The 23,293-nt window shown below is 39.1% G+C and overlaps 1 protein-coding gene across 2 annotated transcripts in view; it reads right to left on the reverse strand.

The window, feature by feature from the left end:
• nrg3b (neuregulin 3b) overlaps positions 1 to 23,293 on the reverse strand; it is a 211,395-nt gene that overhangs the window by 20,778 nt on the left and 167,324 nt on the right. The window contains exons 3-6 of one of the 2 annotated variants that reach the window (XM_077549847.1): positions 20,167 to 20,240; positions 12,648 to 12,671; positions 8,338 to 8,440; positions 6,061 to 6,181 (exon numbers count right to left, since the gene is read on the reverse strand). In XM_077549847.1, coding sequence (XP_077405973.1) covers positions 6,061 to 6,181; positions 8,338 to 8,440; positions 12,648 to 12,671; positions 20,167 to 20,240 — 322 coding nt within the window. Of the gene's footprint in view, positions 1 to 6,060; positions 6,182 to 8,337; positions 8,441 to 12,647; positions 12,675 to 20,166; positions 20,241 to 23,293 lie in introns of both variants that reach the window. The other variant, XM_077549846.1, reaches the window with a different exon arrangement.

The following is a 23,293-nucleotide window of genomic DNA, read 5'->3' on the forward strand; positions in this document are numbered from 1 at the left end:
TCTTATGTTATTATATAACTTGACCTGCGAAGATGTTTTTGATTGAAAAAAGCTTTTGAACTCAGTAAATATCACCCCCGGATGCTGCAATTTCAACACATTGCTTTTCTCAGTTCTTTACAACTTACAAAATGTTTTGAAAACTCTGCTGTGTGCGGTAAAATCCACATTATTCACATTGTGAAATGTGACTTCTAATGGCTCTACAGATAATCAAGGATTTATGATGGCGTCAGTCCACATTATTTCTGGATTTTTTTTTTTGAAAAGCCTGACCAGCGGCAAGCAGCAGACAAAAGGGAAGACGCTGCAAGGTGTAGCCACTTAGCTAACTTGCTGCTGCCTTTTTTGTTTGTGGCCAGGTTTTTACGACTCTTTAAAAAGCCTTTACAATATAAGACAACGTGGAGACAACAGGAGGACACGGGAGCCTAATAAAAAAAAAAGCTATAGAAAACCCCTGCATTCAGCCTAGCATTAATCCAGCCCTTCTTTATGGTCCCTTTTTGGATCCTTAAATAAACAGCAGCAGGATAATTAAGAACTGCGCACAGCTACACACTTTTTGGCACTGCCTGCTATCGCCGCGTTGTTGCACAATCATGCACCTGCATGCTCATTTGCATAAAATGTGCAACTGTTGGTGGCGCGACCTGTCTAGTTGCACTGAGCCGCCATTTAATTAATTATGAAGATACCTGCAGAAGCCCTGGTATCAAGTCTGTCGCTGTCATATCACAGCGCTTGCTAAACAAAACACCAATTAAATTATTCCTGCAGATTCAGCCATATGGTAGCCTCTCTTATAAGTCTTGTGAGTCAAAATGTGGAGCAGGAAGTGGATTAACTGCTTAGTGAAAATAACTGTCAGTTTAGGTTTTGTGCCCTTGACACTCAAACTGCCATATTTGGATGTGTGAAAGGTTCAAACAGTTATCTTTAATACCAATGACTGAGCTAACAATGGTGCTATGGTGATGTTAGAAACAAAGTGAATGAAATTCAAGGGTTCTAGAATACAGCACTGTGGAACACCGTCCGGAATTTAACATGATGCTATGATGATAGGAACAGAGTGAATCAAACTCAAGGGCTCCAGAATACAGCCCTGTGGAACACTATCCAGTATTTAACATGATGATATAAATAAAGTGAATGAAATTCAAGGGTTTTAGAATACAGCCTTGTGGAACACCGTCCATTATTTAACATGATGCTATGATGATAGAATCAAAGTGAATCAAACTCAAGGGCTCTAGAATGCAGCCCTGTGGAACACCATCCAGTATTTAACGTGATGCTATGATGATATAAATGAAGTGAATGAAATTCAAGGGTTCTAGAATACAGCCTTGTGGAACACCGTCCATTATTTAACATGATGCTATGATGATAGAATCAAAGTGAATCAAACTCAAGGGCTCTAGAGTGCAGCCCTGTGGAACACCATCCAGTATTTAACGTGATGCTATGATGATATAAATGAAGTGAATGAAATTCAAGGGTTCTAGAATACAGCCTTGTGGAACACCGTCCATTATTTAACATGATGCTATGATGTTAGAATCAAAGTGAATCAAACTCAAGGGCTCTAGAGTGCAGCCCTGTGGAACACCATCCAGTATTTAACGTGACGCTATGATGATATAAATGAAGTGAATGAAATTCAAGGGTTCTAGAATACAGCCTTGTGGAACACCGTCCATTATTTAACATGTTGCTATGATGATAGAATCAAAGTGAATCAAACTCAAGGGCTCTAGAATGCAGCCCTGTGGAACACCATCCAGTATTTAACGTGACGCTATGATGATATAAATGAAGTGAATGAAATTCAAGGGTTCTAGAATACAGCCTTGTGGAACACCGTCCATTATTTAACATGATGCTATGATGATAGAATCAAAGTGAATCAAACTCAAGGGTTCTAGAACACAGCCCTGCGGCTCCACCATTCAGTATTTAACATGATGCCATGGTGATGTAAACAAAGTGAATCAAATTCAAGGGTTCTAGAATACAGCCTTGTGGAACACCATCCAGTATTTAGCATTAGCAGGTCATCTTGGAGCCTAATCCTATGTGGAGCAGAAACTGTAAGTAGCAAATTTGAGAGGTTCCAGAACGCAGCCCTGCGGAACGCCTTGCGGCATTCCCCATAAAAGGGCCCCCAGTTTCCTCCGACCTCTGTTTCTTTTTCCAGTACATTAGTCACCACCACATTAACTTCATGCTGATGGAAGTTTAATTTCCTCCCTGACCTCATTTGACACCTGTCTGTGGCACATAATTTTTACATCAGCTCCGCAATCTCATTCCAACAGCGATGTTAATTCACTCTCATCTCCGTCCATTCTCAGTGGCAACAAAAGGCTGCCTAAATGTGTGAAATTTCCCTTCCATTTTGATTTCCCATCCTTTGATGGGGTACATTGAACAAATCATCTCATATATGACCCCCTCAGGTGTGCGGCATTAGAAGTAGAGTGCGCAATTCAAAAGGTCTATTCGAGTGCATGTAGAGGAAGGATACGCACGGCGGTGATTTCAGATTTGCAATTATGTGAAGATTTTTCCTTTTTTGGCCTCGCACAAGATAAAAGGGAACGTGTTCTGTTACTGTGCTAAAAAAAAAAAAAAGTTTCCAAGATGGTTGCAAGCTGTGAGGTAGGAGACAAACCGCGGTCTGCTGTGGCTTGGTAATTTGACCTCGGACCCTGCAGATCATTCCCTCCTCCCAGGTGCTTAAGGCCACTGATCTTTCCGTTCCCAACTTAAGCTTCCCTCATACTGCTCTTGTTATAGCTTGTTTTTATGTCTGTGTCATCCTCTTCCCCTTGGCATCCCACCAGGTCTTAAAGAATTTCGAGGCCCCCGATGAAAAAAAGCAGACCGGGGCTTTAAAGTGTTGCGATTGGTTTCGGTGTCAAACTTTGTAGACAGTTGTCTCCGAAGCGTTTTTTTTTTTAGGAGGAGAGATCGTACCTTGCCAAGATGTACATTTAACGTTTTAACACGTCTTAGCTGTCAACTGTCGAGTCGTCATTTTAGATGACACGGTAAAAAAAAAAAAAAAAAGAAGCTTTTTAAGAGTCTGCAAAGTGAGTTTTCCGTGGGCGGGGCCGGCTTTCGGGGTGTTTGTTTCAGAGGTAGACACTGCTGCATTATTGAAGAGGCTCGGTAAAGAGCTCCATTCGGAGAAGTACTTACGCAAAAGAGATGCAACAAAGCCGACAAACCTGCATTGAACTCGAAATACTACAGGGTCTTCCAGCCAGTTGATTGCTTATTAAAAAGCAGACGAATGTTCGGCCATTCCGCGTCTCCCCGCAGCCTTTTCAGCCGCTTCAAATATGAGCAAACAGGGCTGATTAAATAGGACGGAGTTTGGTGGCTATTTCTCATGTAAACAACAAGGTTGCATTTAGAGTCACAAATACATTTTGCTCTTTGCAATTACAAGAGGATATTACAGCAGCGCTAAGCAAATGTATGTTTACTGTTTAAAGGTGGGCTGGTTTGCTAATACGGCAAATAGAAATATGTGCTAAAATCCCGACGTAAAACACGAACGTTCATTATCCAAGGTTATCGGCGCTCGGTTCAATAAAACAAAGTAATAGCCATCCACATCCCGCTTTATTTTTTTCAGTTTGGAACAAAATATGGTTCGGAACCAAAGAAGAGTTTTGATTTCAAATGAAGATACTAGAGTACATGGTTTTGGTACGGAGCCCCTAAGATGATGATGACGATGGTAGGAAAAAAAATAACAATTTGCGTTCCCTCGCAAAGAATGCGAAATAACGCAAAAATGTTTTTGCGAGAGGACGCTTTTTTTTTTTTAACTAATTGTTTTTTTGTTTTGTTTTTAGGAGAGCTCAGTATTGTTCATTCGATTTGACATCATCATTGCTCTCCTTTTTTTAAAAAAAAACAAATAAATTAAAAAAAAATAATAAATGTTTTTTTTTTTTTAAATATATGTACATATATATATACATATACACACACATATATATATATATATATATATTTTTTTTTTGTATGTGGGTGAGTATGTGTATGTGCGTGTGTGTGTGCGTGTGTGTGTGTGTGCGTGCGTGCGTGCGAGCGTGTGTGTATTCATCAGTTCACCTAAAGCCCATTAAAAAAAATCCCATACTAATAATATAATATAATAATAAATTGCCAAATGCAGAAACATCAATGTAAGTTATCACGATGTAGTGGCTCTCGCTAACAGACAGAATTAAGTAACCAGAATTAGGTTAAAAAATTCTATATACGTAGACCATGTTTCTATAAATTTTGATATTTGGTTTTTATTTGAGGCAGATATTTTTTCCATTAAAATGTGATTTATGAGGAGCTTAGACCATTGGTCGATATTCAGAGTTTGTTTATTTTTCCAGTTAACAAGAATTGTTTTTTTTAGCGATAGTAAGGGCTACAAGTGTAGATTGAAATTGTTTATGTGGTAAGTCAGTTGTTGTTAGGTCACCTAGCAAACACAAGTTTGGAGATAAAGGTATCCTACAGTCCAAAATAGCGGAAAGTTTTTCTAAGACTTTAGTCCAGAAATACATAACCGGAGTACATAACCATAAAGCATGAACATAAGTGTCTGTAGTGTTTTGTAAGCATTGGAGACAAATGTCGGAGTCTGAGAGTCCCATTTTCTTCATCATATATTGAGTCATGTATGTTCTGTGAATAATTTTATATTGGATAAGTTGTAAATTTGTGTGTTTTGTCATTTTAAATGCGTTCTCACAAACTTGAATCCAAAAGTCAGGTTCCGGTGCTATAGACAAGTCTGTCTCCCATTTCGAGATGGGTAAAGACATTTTATCAGTATATGAAAGTAACTTTTTTTAACTAATTGATGTACTTCTGGGTCATCTTCCGTGTGATGACCCGGGAGTATATCAACTCCCCCTTCCTCAACAAAATGGCGTCCTCTCGTAAAAAAAAACACTTTTGCGTTATTTCACTATTACTGCGAGGGAACGCAAAAGTTTTTGTGAGGGAACGCAAAGTCACCTTAGGGGCTCCGTATGTTTTCATTGGTCGTCACGCAACATAATTTTGGGAGAACGCAGAGATTTTGCATTTGAGTCCTGAAGTGAATTGATAAGATCGACGATTGGTCAATGACGTTAAATTTCATCTTTGCCTCATGAGGATTCTCTTCAAAATGTCCGTGTTATGTTTTTCCCTGGAATGAATAATTAAATCACATAATTTGATCTATTTTAATCCCTGCGAGTCACTTTTTTTGAACAAACCTTCTTGTCCTGGTGCACCTCATGGTTTTTAGCATTTACAAGCGTGGGATACATTATTCAAATGTGGTGAATAATGCAAATGCGTGAGCTAAATGCCATTTATACAACAGTTAGTTCCAGCCAAGCAATTTAATTGAACAAGAGTCATTCCATGAGTGATGATAATACAGTACGACAACAGCGGGACTTTCAACTTTTACGTATCCGTCCGCCTCACAACTATTCGAAACCGTTCATTTGACAATCAATCGGTCAGTGTTGCAGCTTGTGTAACATTACTGTGGGTTGTTTAAAAACTGATGAGGCCATATTTCTAAAAATAACATTTCATTTCAAGTAGGAATGGTGGTCCGATGAGGCTGACATGCTAACACAGCTAACGAGAGGGCAGTCGTCGAGTCCATTGGCTTCATTTTGAATTGAGGGGTTACTTTAATAGTTTATTGTGGGCCACCCACTAAATGGCATAAAAGTGACTTGGTGTTAAGTGGACAAAGCGTATTTTTCCTCTTTTTAATTGTCAATTTTGGATGCTTTAGCAAGTTAACGTTTCAAGCTAATGGCTAACTCAACAGCTAACGCCACAGTTGGCTAACTACGTTTTTGTCTCCTATTACTGTTAACTAATAAACGGCTTTTGTAGACAAGAGAGGAATTGTTATCGCCATGTTGGGTATTGACCACTTTTTTTAGTAAACGCTCCCTTTGTAAGAAAACGGATGCCAAAGAGACGATAAGGATAAAATATAACCCCCAGTCTAGTACTTGCCTTCTGGAGGGTGTACTGCGATCTGGAGGAAGATTTGGACATCAGACCGGAGGCGTTGATGCCGCAGTCCCTCAAGCTACGACTTTCTGAGAAATGAGCCTGGAGTTTTTGCCGGTGTCTTCTGCGGATGAAAACGGACACAAAAGTTGGTACGGATATTACAATCTTGCAACATAAACACACTCGATCACTCGAGTCAATAAAATAACACCCGAGTAAAGTGACAGACTGCGACATAAGCTTCTAGCGCTAGCTGCTAGCTAGTTGCCAAATAGTAGCATGTAGTGTTTAACATTTGTAACCATAAAAATAAAAATAAAAATAAATGAACACAACCCATTCTCATTTCTTTATGACTGTATCTTCCCAACTGTGGAGGAAATGTAATCTTTTAGTCGTGCTTACTCTGATCCATAACTTCCCTTTGGATTCAACTTTGATCAAAATTAAATATTAACCGATTCCTAAAACTTTTGAATTAAATGTTAATTTGCCATTAATAGTTCATCTTAAAAAACACAGGGCTGCTAAACTCTCTGCAGCGCTGCATACTAAATACTTCCTGTCTAAAGGGCATGAAAACAATAGTGCATTGATTCACGAGTTCAAAACTTGTATGCATTCGATTTGCTACTAATTAGCAAAGCAGATTCGACCCAAGATCCCTCTCGCCCTACTAATTTTATTTATTATTATTTTTTGAACAACCTCCGTCAACCAAAATGTAGGAGAAGATTAAATTGAACCAAGACCGGCTGCGTCCGGTACTTTCATTACAGCTGCGTGCTCGGTCATGCTGACCGATTTGTGCCGCAGCCTGCGAGAGCTCCGCAGCGCAGAAAATGAAACCCGATTCTTATTTATCAAGACACATTCAATTAAGACAATTTATAAGCTGCATTAACTCCCCCCCTTCCTTTACAGACTGCTGTTAATTCTCTTTGTCCGCATTCCTTTTCTTTCTGCTTCTCTGCATGTGAGTAATTGACGTCGGCAGGCTGATTCGGCAGCCGTTCACAAAATCTTTTCATTTAGAATCAATTTCTCCACTGAAAAGATTAGAAATTTACCACCATTAGAACACCCTCATTAACCATTTAGTTATGTAATAGTATAATCATACGATGAACGTACTTGTCGTCTTTCAGATGGTAGCTAGCTAGTTACAGTAAACAGAATCTGCACTTGAGAAATATTTTGCGCAACGTAACTAAAATTAGCGGCTAAATGACCTTCTTTGAGCCTGTCCATGTACTTTTGTGTTCTTTCTGTAACGATGATGCTATTGCTTATTCTACAGCGCCATGCTAGCAGACCAGTAGCTAGCGTTAGCTGCCAGCTGGCAACTGCTAGCTGCCTAGCATAAGGGCCAATAAGTGCTGAATTTAAGATAAAGCGCTGTTTGTGATATGAGTATATGTTGTTGTTTTTTTAAAATAAATTATTATTATTATTATTTTTAAAGTTTTTGGTGTTTGATTTCAAATTGGCTAATAGGCTACATTATGGTTTACGAAGCAACAACATACATTGCAGTGTCCTTAATTTCAGTGCATTTTTTTCAAAATCTTCAAGCCATTTTATTTTGAAGGGTAATGTGCAGACTTATGAAAAGTTTTGAGTAGAGTACGTTTAGTCAAACTGTAGAAGTTCATTTTCAGTATTATGGTTTTATTTTTAAGGCTAACAATTAGCCAGCTAAACAAACAACCTAGCTCGCCTTACAAGTAAAATTATAATGAAAATATATATTTGTTGGACAAACTTATTTTATTGTGGTCATAACACATGATGTCCAAATATGTCCACTACAGACCAGTTGCTAAAAGGCTAACTTTTTTTTTTTCCATTTGAACATATTTATGATACAGTACAAAGCTGATAGCTGCTCCTACGCGTTCTTGACTGTCTTTTGGATGATCCAAACTCCTAACTTTAAAGGTATTTCAAAATAAAAGTTTTTTTTTTTTTGATAATTCATAAATTTTTTATCATCGGACAATCGTATCCGTCAACGACTCATAAATTATAACACTTCGCAGTCTACATCACTAAATTCACTGAAAACGATCCAAACGCACCCTACATTCCGTTTTACGGCGTACGATAACCACTTAAATAAATCTTACATGAGTATTTGACCCAAATGCATTCCAACCGATTCAGCTTCAAGAGCCTTTTTCGTTGCCCTCCATTATTGAACAATTTCATGAAAAGTATAGCTCGCTCCGTGCCCACGGCCCCCGAGGCTCGCCCTATCAGGGAGCGCTTGCTTACTTGTTGCGCCGGTAGAGAGCCATACACGCCACTCCGAGAAGACACATCCCCGAGGCGATGCTGAAGATAGACAACACTTGCCTCTGGTAGGTGTCACCGCTCTCTGCGCGGGAAGAAAACACAGGCCGTTAAATATCCGCAATCGACACACGGGCGGGGAATCCATCATGCATAAACCAGAGGGGAGTCGGACGAAACGCGCGCACCCTTCCCCACGCGCCGCATTAGCATGAAGCTAGCCATGATGCTGTCACTAAATGTCATTGTCTGAGCGCGAGGCACGTGCTAACTGATGCGAGATAATTGTTGCATTAAGACGAGCCCTGCAGGCGGACCGACGGACTGACGAACTGCGTGCGTGTATATTTTTGCATGAGGGTCCCGTGCGACGGTTTGCAAATGCTGGCGGAGCCACTTGTCAACAATCCTGCACATCAACAGCCGAGGCTTGAGGTCACAATCAGTTAGGACAAGTAGCAGTTTGATCCCGGCAGAGTGTGTGGGGGTGGTTTTGTTTTTGTTACATAGTAGGCCCAATATTTCGGTATTTCACCGAGTTGTGGGTCCCACCCGTCCTTGTGGGGCCATTTTGCTGGGCCCCACAAGTTCAGAACTCTTTTTGAGGGTCAAGACTTGGTTTTAGAGTTTAGGTTTGAATTGGGTTATAGTTGGGGTTAGGGGAAGGGGCTAGGAAATGCATCATATCAATGAAATGTCCCCACGATGATATAAAGACAAGTGTGTGTGTGTGTGTGTGTGTGTGTGTGTGTGTGTGTGTGGTGTGAGGGGAACCACAAAACGTTACTCAATGCTGCTTTTCCACGTCATGTAAAACTACAAGTATCATTTTTTTTTCTCAAAAAGGATACTTGTAGTTTTCAGTGACAATGAGGCGCTCTAGAGCGAATATGTCATCCCCAAGGCTCCAGCCCACTTGCCGGCTGTCAAGTCAGACTCCCCCCCCCCCCCCATACTTTTTTTATTCGGGCACTTCCGCCTTTCTCACAGTGTCGTGCACACACTCATGGCTAACAACGAGGCGCTCTAAAAAGACGAGTAGGTAGATATTTTGTCATATGCTCATCTTTCCAAAGGTCAGGGGGAAAAAAATCCCACCAAAACCTGAGAGAGCATACTTAACTACTCCGCAGAAGTTCTTTTTCCAACTTTTCTTAAGATCATGAACGCCTCACCCTGTCACATGACTAAAAAGAAGACAAACTGGGATCTCGGTAAAAATTGCAGAAGACATCACCGCAGCCTGGATGTGACCTTCGTCGGCTCGTCTGCGGTTTTTGAGGTTGTCAACAGTCCCGGGAGGTCTTTCCTCATCTGTGCTTGTCTGCTCACGTTTTTATCAAACCCTCGCCGTCGTCGTCGGGCGCGCGTTTGAGTGCTTCCTGTGGTCACAATCTTGTGAGCGCAGCAGCCGTCGAGTTGCACTTTAGTCTGAAGACACGTCCTCCGTTGAGCGCTCGCGAGTGTCAAGAAGTGTCAGCGCCGTCGGCGTCAGCCAAATGACCTCTCAAGCACTCGCGCCGCGCCACATGAGACGACAGAGGCCTCGTCTTTGTCAGGGCAAAAAAATATAAACGGGAGAACGGCAAAGCTCCTGTGAATGAGCCGGCAGGAAATCGCATTGCGATTCTTCCACGTAAGACCTTTACGGGCCTTTCAAGTCGACTAGCTGCGATGGATATCCTCCTGAAAATGATGTCGAATGACCTCATAATGAAATTCTTCCCTCCTAAATTTCAACTGTACATAGCAACAAACTGCATTTTTATCTTGTTTGAGCCAAGTCACAATTTCCAAGCGTGCTACGGTGGAGGAACTCGTTAAATATGCTACTTTTCGGTCGGGTTTTCAAATAAAGAGATAGTATAATTGCTTTAGCAGAGATGAACCATATCATATTAAGCGTTCAGACTTTGAAGAGGCATTGCAAGAAACTTGATCTTTTTCGGACGGGGGAAAAAAATCACAGTAGTCTGGATGAAGTGCTGGCTTTTATTCAGCAAATTTGAAATTTTATAAGGTCGCAAATATTCAAGTTTTTTTCTTGTAAATTTGTGAGTTTTGTCTCACAAATTTGCCACTTAATAATGTCGCAAATGTTCGAATTTTTTCTTGGAAATGTGTGTTTTTTCTCGCAAATTTGCCACTTTATGACGCAAATATTAAGAGATTTTTTTTCTTGTAAATTTGCTACTTTATAATGTCACAAATATTCAAGTTTTATTTTCTTGTAAATTATTTTAAAAAATTCTCACAAATTTTTCTAGTTTTTTTCTCGCAAATTTGCCACTTTATGATGCAAATATTAAGAGTTTTTTTTCTTGTTAATTTGCTATTTTATAATGTCACAAATATTCAAGTTTTATTTTCTTGTAAATTATTTTTAAAAATTCTCACAAATTTTTCTAGTTTTTTTCTCGCAAATTTGCCACTTTTTGACGCAAATATTAAGAGTTTTTTTTCTTGTAAATTTGTAAACTTTCTAATGTCACAAATGTTCAAGTTTTATTTTCTTGTAAATTATTGATTGTTTACTCAAAATTTTCCAAGTTTTTTTCTTGTAAATTTGTGAGTTTTCTTGCAAATTTGCTACTTTATAATGTCACAAATATTCAAGTTTTATTTTCTTGTAAATTATTTTAAAAAATTCTCACAAATTTTTCTAGTTTTTTTCTCGCAAATTTGCCACTTTATGACGCAAATATTAAGAGTTTTTTTTCTTGTAAATTTGTAAACTTTATAATGTCACAAATGTTCAAGTTTTATTTTCTTGTAAATTATTGATTGTTTTCTCAAAATTTTCCAAGTTTTTTTCTTGTAAATTTGTGAGTTTTCTTGCAAATTTGCTACTTTATAATGTCACAAATATTCAAGTTTTATTTTCTTGTAAATTATTTAAAAAAAAATACTCACAAAATCTTCAAGTTTTTTTCTTGTAAATTTGTGAGTTTTGTCTCACAAATTTGCCACTTAATAATGGTGCAAATGTTCAAATTTTTTCTTGGAAATGTGTGTTTTTTCTCGCAAATTTGCCACTTTATGATGCAAATATTAAGAGGTTTTTTTTCTTGTAAATTTGCTACTTTATAATGTCACAAATATTCAAGTTTGATTTTCTTGTAAATTATTTTAAAAAATTCTCACAAATTTTTCTAGTTTTTTTTCTTGGAAATTTGTGAGTTTTCTTGCAAATTTGCTACTTTCTAATGTCACAAATATTCATGTTTCATTTTCTTGTAAATTATTGATTTTTTTCTCGCAAGTTTGAGACTTTATAAGGCCACAGATATTCCATTTCTTTTCTCGTAAGTTTTTTCTTACAAATTTGCCACTTTATAATGGTGCAAATTTCGAGTTTATTCTCATAAATTTGTGAGGTCTTTCCCTCTCTAAAAAATATATATTTATGCACAGGCCTCCAATTTTTTCATGCCGAAACACAAATTTAAGCTCCTCTGAATGTCCATGAGGAAACAGCAACACGCTGCTTCCATGTAAGACCATTACGGCTCCTTTCAAGTTGCCAAGCTGTGAGGTTTCCATATAATCAGACGCGGATAAATAAATCCCACAGACTTCGGAGATGAAACGGCGCTTGCGACCGACTCGGAGATGTCACGTTGTCCATCTGCATCACATTTAAATGAGGGCTTATCACGTCTGTCTCGTGTCAACCCGCCATCGACCGGACCTGGTCTCAATTACTCCAGATTCATCCGCCCACTTACCGGAACATTCCCGATTAAACCGGCGGGCAGATTGCAATCACCGAGTAGAGGAAAAGGTTTACACGTTCCCGCCCTCCCTCCTTGTGTGAAGCCAAGCTAATGGGAAAGTTCTAGCCGTGCGGCGTTGCTTGTTTGTTTGGTATGCACGGCGGCGAGTCTTCCTCAAGCGGGGGGGGGGGGTGTGGGGAGAAAATGAAAAACAGTAGGAATGTGCGTACATGTGTGGATGCGTTCCCTCTGGACAGAGAGCAGCGTGCTATTATTACAGGAAAAGAGGTGAATAATTGTTTTAAAAGATTTGTTATCCAGGCGGGAATTGTTCCCACAGCGCTTTCAATTGCGTTTTGTATTCCAAACACTTATTTAGCCAAGACTCATGCGACCTGCTGTCTTTTTTTGCATCGCGACCGCTCTAAGGCGACGACAAAGAGCCTAATTCCCCCCGCTGCCGTGTTTCCATGGCGACAGGCCCACATTCATTTTTTTTTCCCAAGGTGAGGCGCTTGATGCGCGATATGTTTTTCATGAGTGTATCGGCAAAACACAGACGGCGAGTCGCCTTACCCATAAATTCGATCCCGAGTTCATCTGCTGTTGGATCGGAGGCCAGATGGGGAAAAGCGGGCGGGGAAAAAAAGAGAGAAGTCAAACACTTAAAACATGACAACTAAAAATTCACCTTTAGTAGCAGTTGCTTTGGATGATCACAACCTGAGGATTACAGTCAAGAAAATAAAAGTTGAAAAATGAAACAGCCGTAAAGCTTTATGTCACGACTGCTGCTGCTTTTGCGCAGCCTTTTTTCTTCTTTTTTTCATATTGATTTGAGCCGGAGGCATTGCGGTAATTGTTCCCACTCGTCTCCCAGCGTTGCTTCTCCGTACTCGGTGGCTGGTAGCTCCTAGACACGCGCTATCTCGTGCGCACGCACACACATGCAGGCATGTCTCACACACTTTGACATACGCCCTCAAAACGGCTAAGTCGAATCCCGGCGCTGCGGGGACTGATAAAAAAAAGCAGCGCTCGTGTCGTGTTCTTCCACGTTCCGACAGTGCCCTTTTTTCATGTCACTGTAATGTAATCGCATTTAAATTAAAATGAAAGCCCTCACCAGTAATTGCTTTTCTGACAGAGGTGGGCCCACTCTTAAATAGAACGCGGCTTGCCGAGCCGGCGACAGATTATTTGCCGCTTTTGGAAGTCTTCCCGAAAAAAAAAAAAGATGGATTTCGATTGCGGAAGTCTGTCAATGACGGATTTCGTGAAACTTGTGAATGGGGTTGAATGGTGAGATTTTTGGATTTCCTGTAACCTAACAACTAAATATGATGTCATGTATTAGCATAGCATAAGCTAATGTTAACGTGCCAAGGGGTCAGTTGTGACATAACACAACAGGAGCATAATGCAAGGTGCTAACATGCCTTTGAGATCTATTGTTTTGTTTTTCAATGTTGCTATGCGCTTAGGTGATTTTTTTTTTCCAGGTCTCACACTGTGCCCCCATGGGAACATAGATCGGGAGTTGCTTTTCTTTCACTTATCTGAGGATTCTCCCATTCCTGTCTCGCACTGTTTTAGTTGTCACCACTTTTTCATACTCTTGGACAGGTCGAAACTGTCAAATCAATTTTTTTTCTGTATTCGCAACATGCAATGACAAATTTGATTTGATTCCCTTCCATGAGTAATAATATACACGCAACTGCATATAATGAAACCTAACAAAGTGTTACATAACTTAGGTTAACGTAACAAAACAATTGAACATAACATAACTGAAATGAACATAATGGTAAATAACTTTGCGCAACACAACAGACTAGCAAAACTTTCCGTAGCCTAGCATAGTGTAAAGTAGCATAACGTAATGCTACATAACAGAACGTAAAATAAAAAAATTGTCAGTTTAGCCTGCAAAAAAAAAATCTTCAGGTTAAGCATTCAGTGTTTTAATTTTCTTAATCTTTTTTCTGTTATAAATTTAAAATTGTGTAATTATTATTAATTATTAATTATTATTATTATTAATAATAGGGAGGCTAGTTTGCTGCCCACAGATTGAAGTTTACTTTCAAACAAAAAATTAAAAAAATTAAAATTATACATTATGTATAATGTTTGCAGAAACAGATGCAAACAGACAATATAACAATACTCCTAGGAATGTATTCTTCATCCTCTGCAAAAAACAGCCACTCCCAGTCGCAAAGGTCAGGTTATCATTTAGCTAGTTTGGATTATCCACTTGGTCAAAACCATAGCAACTGTCAACAAAACAATCAGGCACCAAGTAACAATGCTGGAGCCGTTCCAGTTTGCAATCGTATGTCATTTCAAATCCCACAACTACTTTAGAGCTTAAATTGCAAAAACGCACGCAAGAGTTTTTGTTTTTTTTAAATAGTGCCATTCTTTTACCACGGGGACAGATAAAGTGTGCCCAGGAAGATTTAAAAGACAGCCTATTTTCTATCTCTGTTGATACAGCGTCATCTAAATTTACCCAGATTACCCACGGCTCCGAGGATTATCCTGCTTTCAAAAGCCAAAATCATGTCCTAACGCACACAAACACACACATGCGGTACATGCGCACACTAATAGCAGCTACAAGTGGGACAAGCACCCACGGAATTCATTGTGACGACCTAAGCAAGCGTGTTGCTTGTCACGCGCACGTCCGCGCCAATTTCATGTCCGCCGTCGCCGTGCAGTTTGGCAGACCCCAAACCCCCCCCAAACAGAGGCGAGGAGGGAAGGAAAAGTTCTCGACCCCGCCAAATCGATGGCGCCTTACAATCACACTTCATCCATCAAGTGAGCATCCTCGGCGAGCTACAAAGAGTCGTCGGCTCAAAGGGGAACGGAGGAGCCCCCCGCTGGCCCGCGCTGCTGGGGACAAGTCTCGGGGAAAAAGAAATGGGGAGGAGGTGCGCAGCGGTGGCATCTTTATTTCGAGTGGTGGGAGTCCAGGATGTATGCAATTTAGTGTCAAAAGCTGGTAAAGGTCTGATGAGTCACATACTGTGCTCACATACAATAAAAGAGACAGTTGAACCTTGGAGTACGGATGATCAATTTATCCATATTTTAGTGTTAGGAAATGATTTTTTTCGGTCTTGGGCAAGGTTATTATAGGTAGCAAAAACAATTTTTTTTAAATTAATACATTAATAATTAACAATAAATATTACAGTAAACACGTTTTTATCTTGCACTTGACAAATATTCAGTGTAATTAAAAATAATAAAACTAAAACTAATAAAATCTATACTAAAATGAAGCATTTTGAAAACAATAACAATTGATCAAGGTTATTTTAGTTAACGAAAACTAACAAAAAAACTAAAATTCCCAAAACAATTTCGTTAACGAAATAAAAAAAATAATATATGTTTTTTAAAAGCTAACTGAAACTACATTTTATGTTTACAAAACTAACTAAAATTATCTAGAATTATAGCGAAAATGCCCTTTGTTTTAGTCTTTGGTCAATGGTAATTAATTTAATGCACGAGCCTTTGGGGATGATTTTAAATGTGATTTTAAGCAGATTTATTATTACCAGGGTGTTTTTTTTTTAATATTGCGCACAAGTAATACACATAAAAATAAAACTAATACTGAAACTAACTATCTAAACGAAAACTAAGCATTTAATAAATTAACTAAAACTAATAAAAACAAACAGAACCACCCTGAAAATGAATTAAAAAAATATATATAAAAAATAAAAAATAAAAAACTCAAATGAAAATTCCAAAATTATAATAAACCGCAATGGATACAAACCAAAGAACTTGCTGGAAAAAAACACCCAAAAAAAAAAACGAATTGGATTTGAAAAACAAAGGTCAAAACTAGATAAACACTAACGAAAAATCCCAAACTACTGACTGCAGTACATGGTTGAAACTTGCTGTAAGAACAGTAGTTAGCAAGGAGTGAGCAAGTAGTTTAAGCCTAACTCGTTAGTACCCAAAACAGGCTACTGAAAAATCAACGGAAACTAAAAGTTGCATGTAAAAAGAAAAGAAAGAAGATTTATTTCTTCACTATTTTTATAATAATTTATCTCCCATTTTCAGACCAAAAAAACTAAGATTATTTAAAAAAAAATTTTGAATAAACAAAACGTTATGTTTTTTTTGGGTGATTTTTTTCTTCTTCTGATAAACCTTTAGTTTTTCACAAAAATAAAATGTCACCACAATTTGTACAACAAATAGGTTGATGACTGCCCACTGCTGTATATTTTCTATCTTTTGACAGTTACAACATGTCGTTAAGTAAATTTGCCGACAGCTAACGTGAGGATTTAAGGCTTTCTCGTCAACTAGCGTTAGCGGGTTGCCTTGCGTAAATAGCACTTATTTTCCCATATTTTGCAAGCCGGTTGTATTTTCAGTCAAATATTGCCACATGCCTCAGGCGCCGGTGCTCGTTTGCGGCGCGGGGCCCACCACCTGTTGATCTCAGCAGGCGTCCAGGTTGTTGCCAAGACACGCGATTGGCCATGAATCAACCTCAAGCTATAATCGGCATTGCGGTGAAAAAGTTTCAACCGATAGTTGTCCAAACATTCAAAAAAAGGGTGGGATTGTGTACGGTAAATGGTTGTTATAATCTGTAGATTTCAATTGAAAGGTACCAAAATACAAAATGTATCGACCTTTCAATATCCACCCGGAGTATACAGATGGTAAAACGGGAGGCGAGCCAAGTCTTGTTTTTACAGATGTGAAGCTAAATACGCGCCGGATATTGCATGCGGTTGCATTCGCACACATTGGCTTCGTTCCTTTCCCATCCAAGTGAAGGATGGGATTACGGATCGGGATTCATCCCGTCATTGTCTCCTCCCCGCAGCTACTTTTCAGTCTGGTAATCAGGCCGAAAGCATCTGACACAGGTATTCTACCCCTCCTGTGTAAATGACTCCCCCGGGGTGCTTTGCCGTTGCCAGTGCGAGGGATTGGGCGCCATATTATGAACGGTGAATGCCGCGAGACAAAGCAAGACGAAAGGATGCTCAAGGGATTGCGAGGCGATTTAGGGTGTGAAAAAGTAGACTGTTGCCGAGAGCGATGGAGGACAAAGACTCGAATGGACAATAGGCAAAATCGCAAACAGGCTTTGCGGTCCCAAGAAAAAAAATAAAAATTCATAACGTCCACCTTCTGTAATTGATCGGTTTTAATCATTCACGACGCTGAGCCCGGCTATGAATCAGATGGAGCGTGAAATAAAGGCTGACATTTGTTTATTAATCCCTGAGGGCGCCGGAGATAAATCTGCAAGTGGACTTGCTGTTCAATAAAAAAAATAAAAATATGATGAGTGTGGCCGCGCTCTCAAAATACGACCCGAAACAGGACCGGGCGCCGGCCAATGGCGGGGGGAAGGCCACCCTCGCCTGCTTTCAAAAGCTGCCCCCCACGGGAGCGATTCATTTGCGGCGAGGACGCAATCAAGCCACCAAAACAAACACTTTGTGCTGGCGAGTGCTTTTCAGGATGCTTTTTAATGGCCTTAAATGACTTGAGTGATTGTATGTTTACCAAGCGGCGCCGGGGAAGTCGCAACGACTTATTCAACGGAATACGTTTTTTTTATAATTGCCATAGTAAGCACTTAATTACTTCGATGACTTTCGCAGCTGTCGGGGAAAACCTAAAGCACAAAATAAAACCTTTCAGTTTTAAAAAACAAAAGTCGCTAATAGCATGTTTTGCAAAAAAAATAACACATTACTGCGCATGATGTTTTGTTATTTTAGCCTGCGCTGTTACTTCGCTATATTAGCATGCGCTACCTTACGTTATATTAGGCGGAATTGTGTTACGTTAAGTTACACTATTTTAGGTTAAGCTATGTTAGATTACGCTATGTTATGTTATATAACTTTGTGCTGTGTTACTTTTCACTATGTTAGGTAACGCCTCCGTTATGTTATGTTGGGTAACATTGTTATGCTAGCTTATGCTACATTACGTTTTGTTGTGTAACATTGCATTGTGTTACTATCCACTATAAAGTTATGCTACGTTATGTAACATTGTGCTATGCTATTTTTAAAAAAAAAAATTTTTTTTTTATTTTAGGTTAAGCTATGCTAGTTTAGGCTAAAAAAAAAAAAAAAAAAGTTTTTTTGTTTGTTTATTGAGCACAAACAAAAGAAAATATTGTCACAATTAAAAAAAAAAAAAGATAAAAAAAAAAGTGAAAGTACACAAATTTATAAGTATTCAATGAGCACAGTTTAGGAGTAAAAAATAATCTAGTCTACCCATTTGCTCGGATATTTTCACTTATTTCATATTAACACAATTATTATTCAAGTAGTAATATCGCAACGAAAAAAAAACGTACACAGATATACAACTGCACTTACACGTGCACGGATTTTTATTTTTTTAAGTATGTAACGGCCGTCATTGAGTTCCTTTCATTTTGTTTGCTTTTTTTTTTGCCCAGGGCATCTGAGTATAAATATTTAAAAAAATATAAAATAAAATAATCGCCGCCATTCTGGAGCCGGAGCAAATGGGTTTGTGGTGTCAATAGAAAAAGCGAAAAAAAAAAGAAGAAGAAATAACAGCTCCCATAGTGAAAAGTCATCGCCATGAGGGAGGTATAAAGCATACACTGCTTTGTGACACTGACTTGTGACCCCATTAACTTGCTCTCACAGGGCCTGCCGGTATCAAACACACGAGGAATTAAGCTCTCTGCTGCAGAGTCACGTAAAAAAACAGTGCAAATTCACAACGCAGCAGACTCAGGGGGGGGGGGGGGGGGGAGGCCTTGAAACCCTGACTCCCGCTTTTATACATTTTTTTTTTTTTTAAGCGCACCGATAGCGTGACTGTTGCATGAAAAGCGGAAAAGCTGAAGGATGAGTGCAAAGGGCGCGGAGAGCAAGGTCAAGGAGCGTCATCGTGAAGAAGAAAAAAAGACGCAGGAGGTTTTTTTTTTTTTTTACATGCGGGCTTTCATTTGAATCCGCGATGGCGTCGAGGCAATAAAGAAAAAGCGCTCTCGTGATGCACATTTGGACTCGAGGTGGGAAGGGATGCCGACGTGTAAAAAAAAAAAAAAAAAGGACAGATGGAACGGCGGAATGTGGTCGCCGGAGCCACCTCGCAGCAATTGGAAATGACCGTCATTGAAGTGTTTGGAGTCACGGGGGGTCAAATCGTGAAGCAGCCTTGGAGGGATAGAAGAGCCGCCTTTGCAGAGAAACGCTTGTTTATTTTCATCGGCTATCTAAACTGGCTTTTGCCCTCTTTGCTGCTCCGTGTTGAGCGCACCAGGGTTAAAAATGGAGAATTTTTCGTTACAATTTGTTTTTATTTAATTTTGACTTTTTTTTTTTTTCCAAATTCAGATTTTTTTGTTTTTTATTACAAATAATGCATATTACAATTTTACAAATAATGCTTCATTTGTTGTTTTTATTTTTAGTTTTGTGGATAGATAGATAGATAGATAGATAGATAGATAGATAGATAGATAGATAGATAGATAGATAGATAGATAGATAGATAGATAGATAGATAGATAGATAGATAGATAGATAGATAGATAGATAGATAGATAGATAGCTTGATGCTAGTTAGCTTAGTAGCTAAAATGCTACCGTGATAGCTTGCTAGCTTCTCTACAGTTCCACTTTTGATGCCAATGTTGTATGTTGATTGTCCTATTATCTTTTCTTTCTTCTTCTTTTTTTTGTGGGGGGGCGGGGGGGGGGGGCAGTTTCTGTTTTGGTTGATGGGTTTAATAACTCGGGCATCCATCTGTAAGCCCATCTGTTAGGATTACGCAAAAACTGGACCGCTGATCCTCACAAAAAAAAAAAAAAAAAACATTTTGAACTCAATTTTCATTCCAATATTAGTCATGCTGCTGGACAAACACCGAATATATAGCTGAGTCTTGTCAGATTCAAATACTGTACATGAAAATACCAGTCACTGCATGAATTTGACTATTGATATTCAAGAAATTGTGACGAAGGAAAAAAAAATTTCAAGCTTGCAGATCAAGACACAAATTGAAAAGAAGGCATACTTGGGTCTGACAAGACGGCGTCCGTCTTGGGTACAAACTGGTCACAGCGTAGACCGTGGTAGCCTTCCTTACACCTGGTGGGACACACAGAAGGAAAAAAACGGATGATTTGTGATGAGAAACAAATCAATGGATTCATTTTTGAGCGTTGACTGAAGAAACTAGTAGAGTGACAGGATGCTTAAAAACCCAAGCAAGTTTCCCACTAATGACTGAAGTGTTTTTTTTTTTTTTTTAAGTTTTTTTTTAGATTCTCTGAAACTGTCAGGTGGTTTTCGGTGGGAGCCCTCTGCAGCCTCACTGATAGCACATGACTGACAGGAAGGCCAGCTCCTTATTGGGAAGAGAAAAACAGGATAGTGGGATGGAAAGTTACTTGGTGTGATGTAAGTGATAAAGCTAGAGCTGCAAGACTGGCGCAAAAACAGAGTCCCGGCAAATGTCAAAAACATCTCGGTGCAGTTAATCCCAATCGTGCTGCCAACACCGACTGAGAAAGTTTATTTTAAAAATGTATTTTTACATTCATTTTTTTCCCAACATTTATTCTGTTCAAGGTGAAGACGGAAGCTGGAGACTAAACAGGTTGCCGGTCAGAGGTCACAAGTCAGTTGCAGGGTACTGAATGGGGGGGGGGGGGGGGCATTGAGTTGGAACTGATCCCACAATTGCAAAAAGGAAAATGAAAACAATTGAGAATGTGAAATATTCATCCTCATTTTCATTCCATTGAGACATGGCAGTTAGACCTTAAAGCCAATTTTATGTGCGGTACTAACGAAGGCCTGACAATTAATGAGCTGAAATATAGCCTCTTTTAAAATCGGCAAAAATCGGCTGAGAGAATTACAACAAAAAAGAAAAAAAAACAAAACTGGATGTTTTTTTCTCTCTATTAACTCATTGACTCCCAGCCATTTTCACCGAAGCAACCCCCTTCGCTCCGGGCTGGTTTACTGGATTTTGACTGATTTTGCAAGGCCCACAATATATTCTGTTCTATTGCTATAAAAACACGGAACCTACCAAAGGAAAGATTAGAGTCTCTTTTTTCATCAGTAAAAAAAAAAAAAATGTTTATCTGTTTCCGTTTTGCAGCCATTAGCATTCGAATATAGCTGAATTTCATCATTATTCACATTCCTGTTGAAAGCACTGTCAAAAAGAGCTTGTTGCAACATGGCCCTGGTTGATCTCTTATACTCTGCTGGCACCTGCTGGCCGTTTTTTGTAATAACTACTATTGCTTTAAGCGACCTCTTCAGGTCAGAGGCTGCATCAAAGCCTTCTGTATGCTCTAGCATAAAAAAACAAAAAAAATGTCTAAATACCTTTTTGCTACCATGGCAATATTTAAAATAGAACCTTTTTATACACTTTTGGAACCAAATGAGTTAATTTAAATACTATGAACAAATAATTTTTCATCAGTAAAAAAAAAAAGAAGTATATTTCTATCTGTTTCCGTTTTGCCGCAATTAGCATGAGAACATACTGTAGCTAAATGTCATCATTATTCACATTCAAACCAGAGACATTTCTCTGCCCATTCCCAAGTTGACGACAGTCCTCGTTGTTAGATTTCCCATTGACGACAAATTACGTCAATGACACTCAAAGAGTGATAGATGCATAGATAGATAGATAGATCATGTAGCTAGCTAGCTAGCTATATTATTTATCTAGCCAGACAGACAGACAGACACTGGTGCCGATGCTGGATGGATAAAACGATATCTTTTATACGGTCTGACAGTTCCGACCACAATTTTTCCCGCATAGACGGGTATGCAACGTATCCCCCCCACGACAAACTGCATCTTCACCGTTATGTTATTCCTGACATCCGACACAAAAAAGCAGCTTCACACGGGGCGCCGGCGTTCCAAATCGGGTGTCGGGAAGCCAGCTTTGTACAAGTTAAGATAGCGCAGCCGTGTCAGCGACACGGGCCACCTCAAGAGTCTCGATCATCCGAACCCGTATCATCTCCACCGGCTAGTTGCTCACACACAAACACATCCCAGATGGATGAAAAAAAAAGGATGCTGAAAGAGGTTGGAAGCGGACACAGCTGACAACTCCGCGTCGTGATTGCGCGTGCGTGTGTGATCCACTTCGGATTACACACAGTCACGGCATCCATTGTTAGCGTAGCCTTTAGAATGAGTGGCGCCTTAGACCGAGATCCATTGAAACATGCAAACCACTTTTTAAACGAGTGCGACAGATTTTCACGCTAATCAGCGTGTCTGTCAAGCTCCGGGGGCGCCTTCGATAAAAATGTTCATTTAACGCCATGCCAACGTACGATTGGACCTTTAAAGAGAAGAGGAGGGCTGATTATTTCACAGTCGGCTGCACGTGAGGCAGGGAAATAACCGGATGTTGAAATCCAAAGAGGGAAACAGATCTCATTTTCTGGAAAAGATGTATTCCTCTTCTGTTACTGCACAGGAGCGCTTATGTCATTTGACGGTTGTACTTTAGTATTTGTTTAACTTTACAATAGGGTTTGTTTGTTGTTGTTGTTTTTTTTGCTGTTAAAAGAGCTAACATCACCTGATTAAATCAGCTGGCCGAATAATCGGTTGGGCCTTTGATATAACACCGCAACACTGATGCTAGTCATTAGCCATCTACAGTGTTTTTTCCCCCTGTTAGCATCAAGCTAAACAGACACTTAATGCCAAAGCTATTATTTCTGTTTTTGTTTACTATGACAGAAAACTTCAATTAGAAGTGACTATAAACAGATAAAAGCCACTTTTTTAAAATATATATTTTTTTACACCGTGATGATGATGCTATTCATTAGCTCCCTACAGTGTTGTTTTCCTGTTAGCATAAAATGCTAAACACACACTCTAAGGCCAAGCTAGTATTTCTTTCCCTTTTTTTAGTTTGATAGTAAACTTCAACTGAAAATGGCTATAAACAGCTTTAAGCCACTTTTTTTAAAAAAAAAAATTTTGGAACACTGCAACAATGATGCTATTCATTAGCCATTCATTTACAATGTTGTTTCTCTGTTAGCATTAAGCAGACACTCAAAGTCAACGCTAATCTTCTTTTTTTTTCTTTTTTTTACTTTTGACAATAAACTTCAACTGGAGTATAAACAGCT

This window comes from Vanacampus margaritifer, chromosome 18 (assembly GCF_051991255.1).
Source record: "Vanacampus margaritifer isolate UIUO_Vmar chromosome 18, RoL_Vmar_1.0, whole genome shotgun sequence".
Classification (NCBI taxonomy): Eukaryota; Metazoa; Chordata; class Actinopteri; order Syngnathiformes; family Syngnathidae; genus Vanacampus; species Vanacampus margaritifer.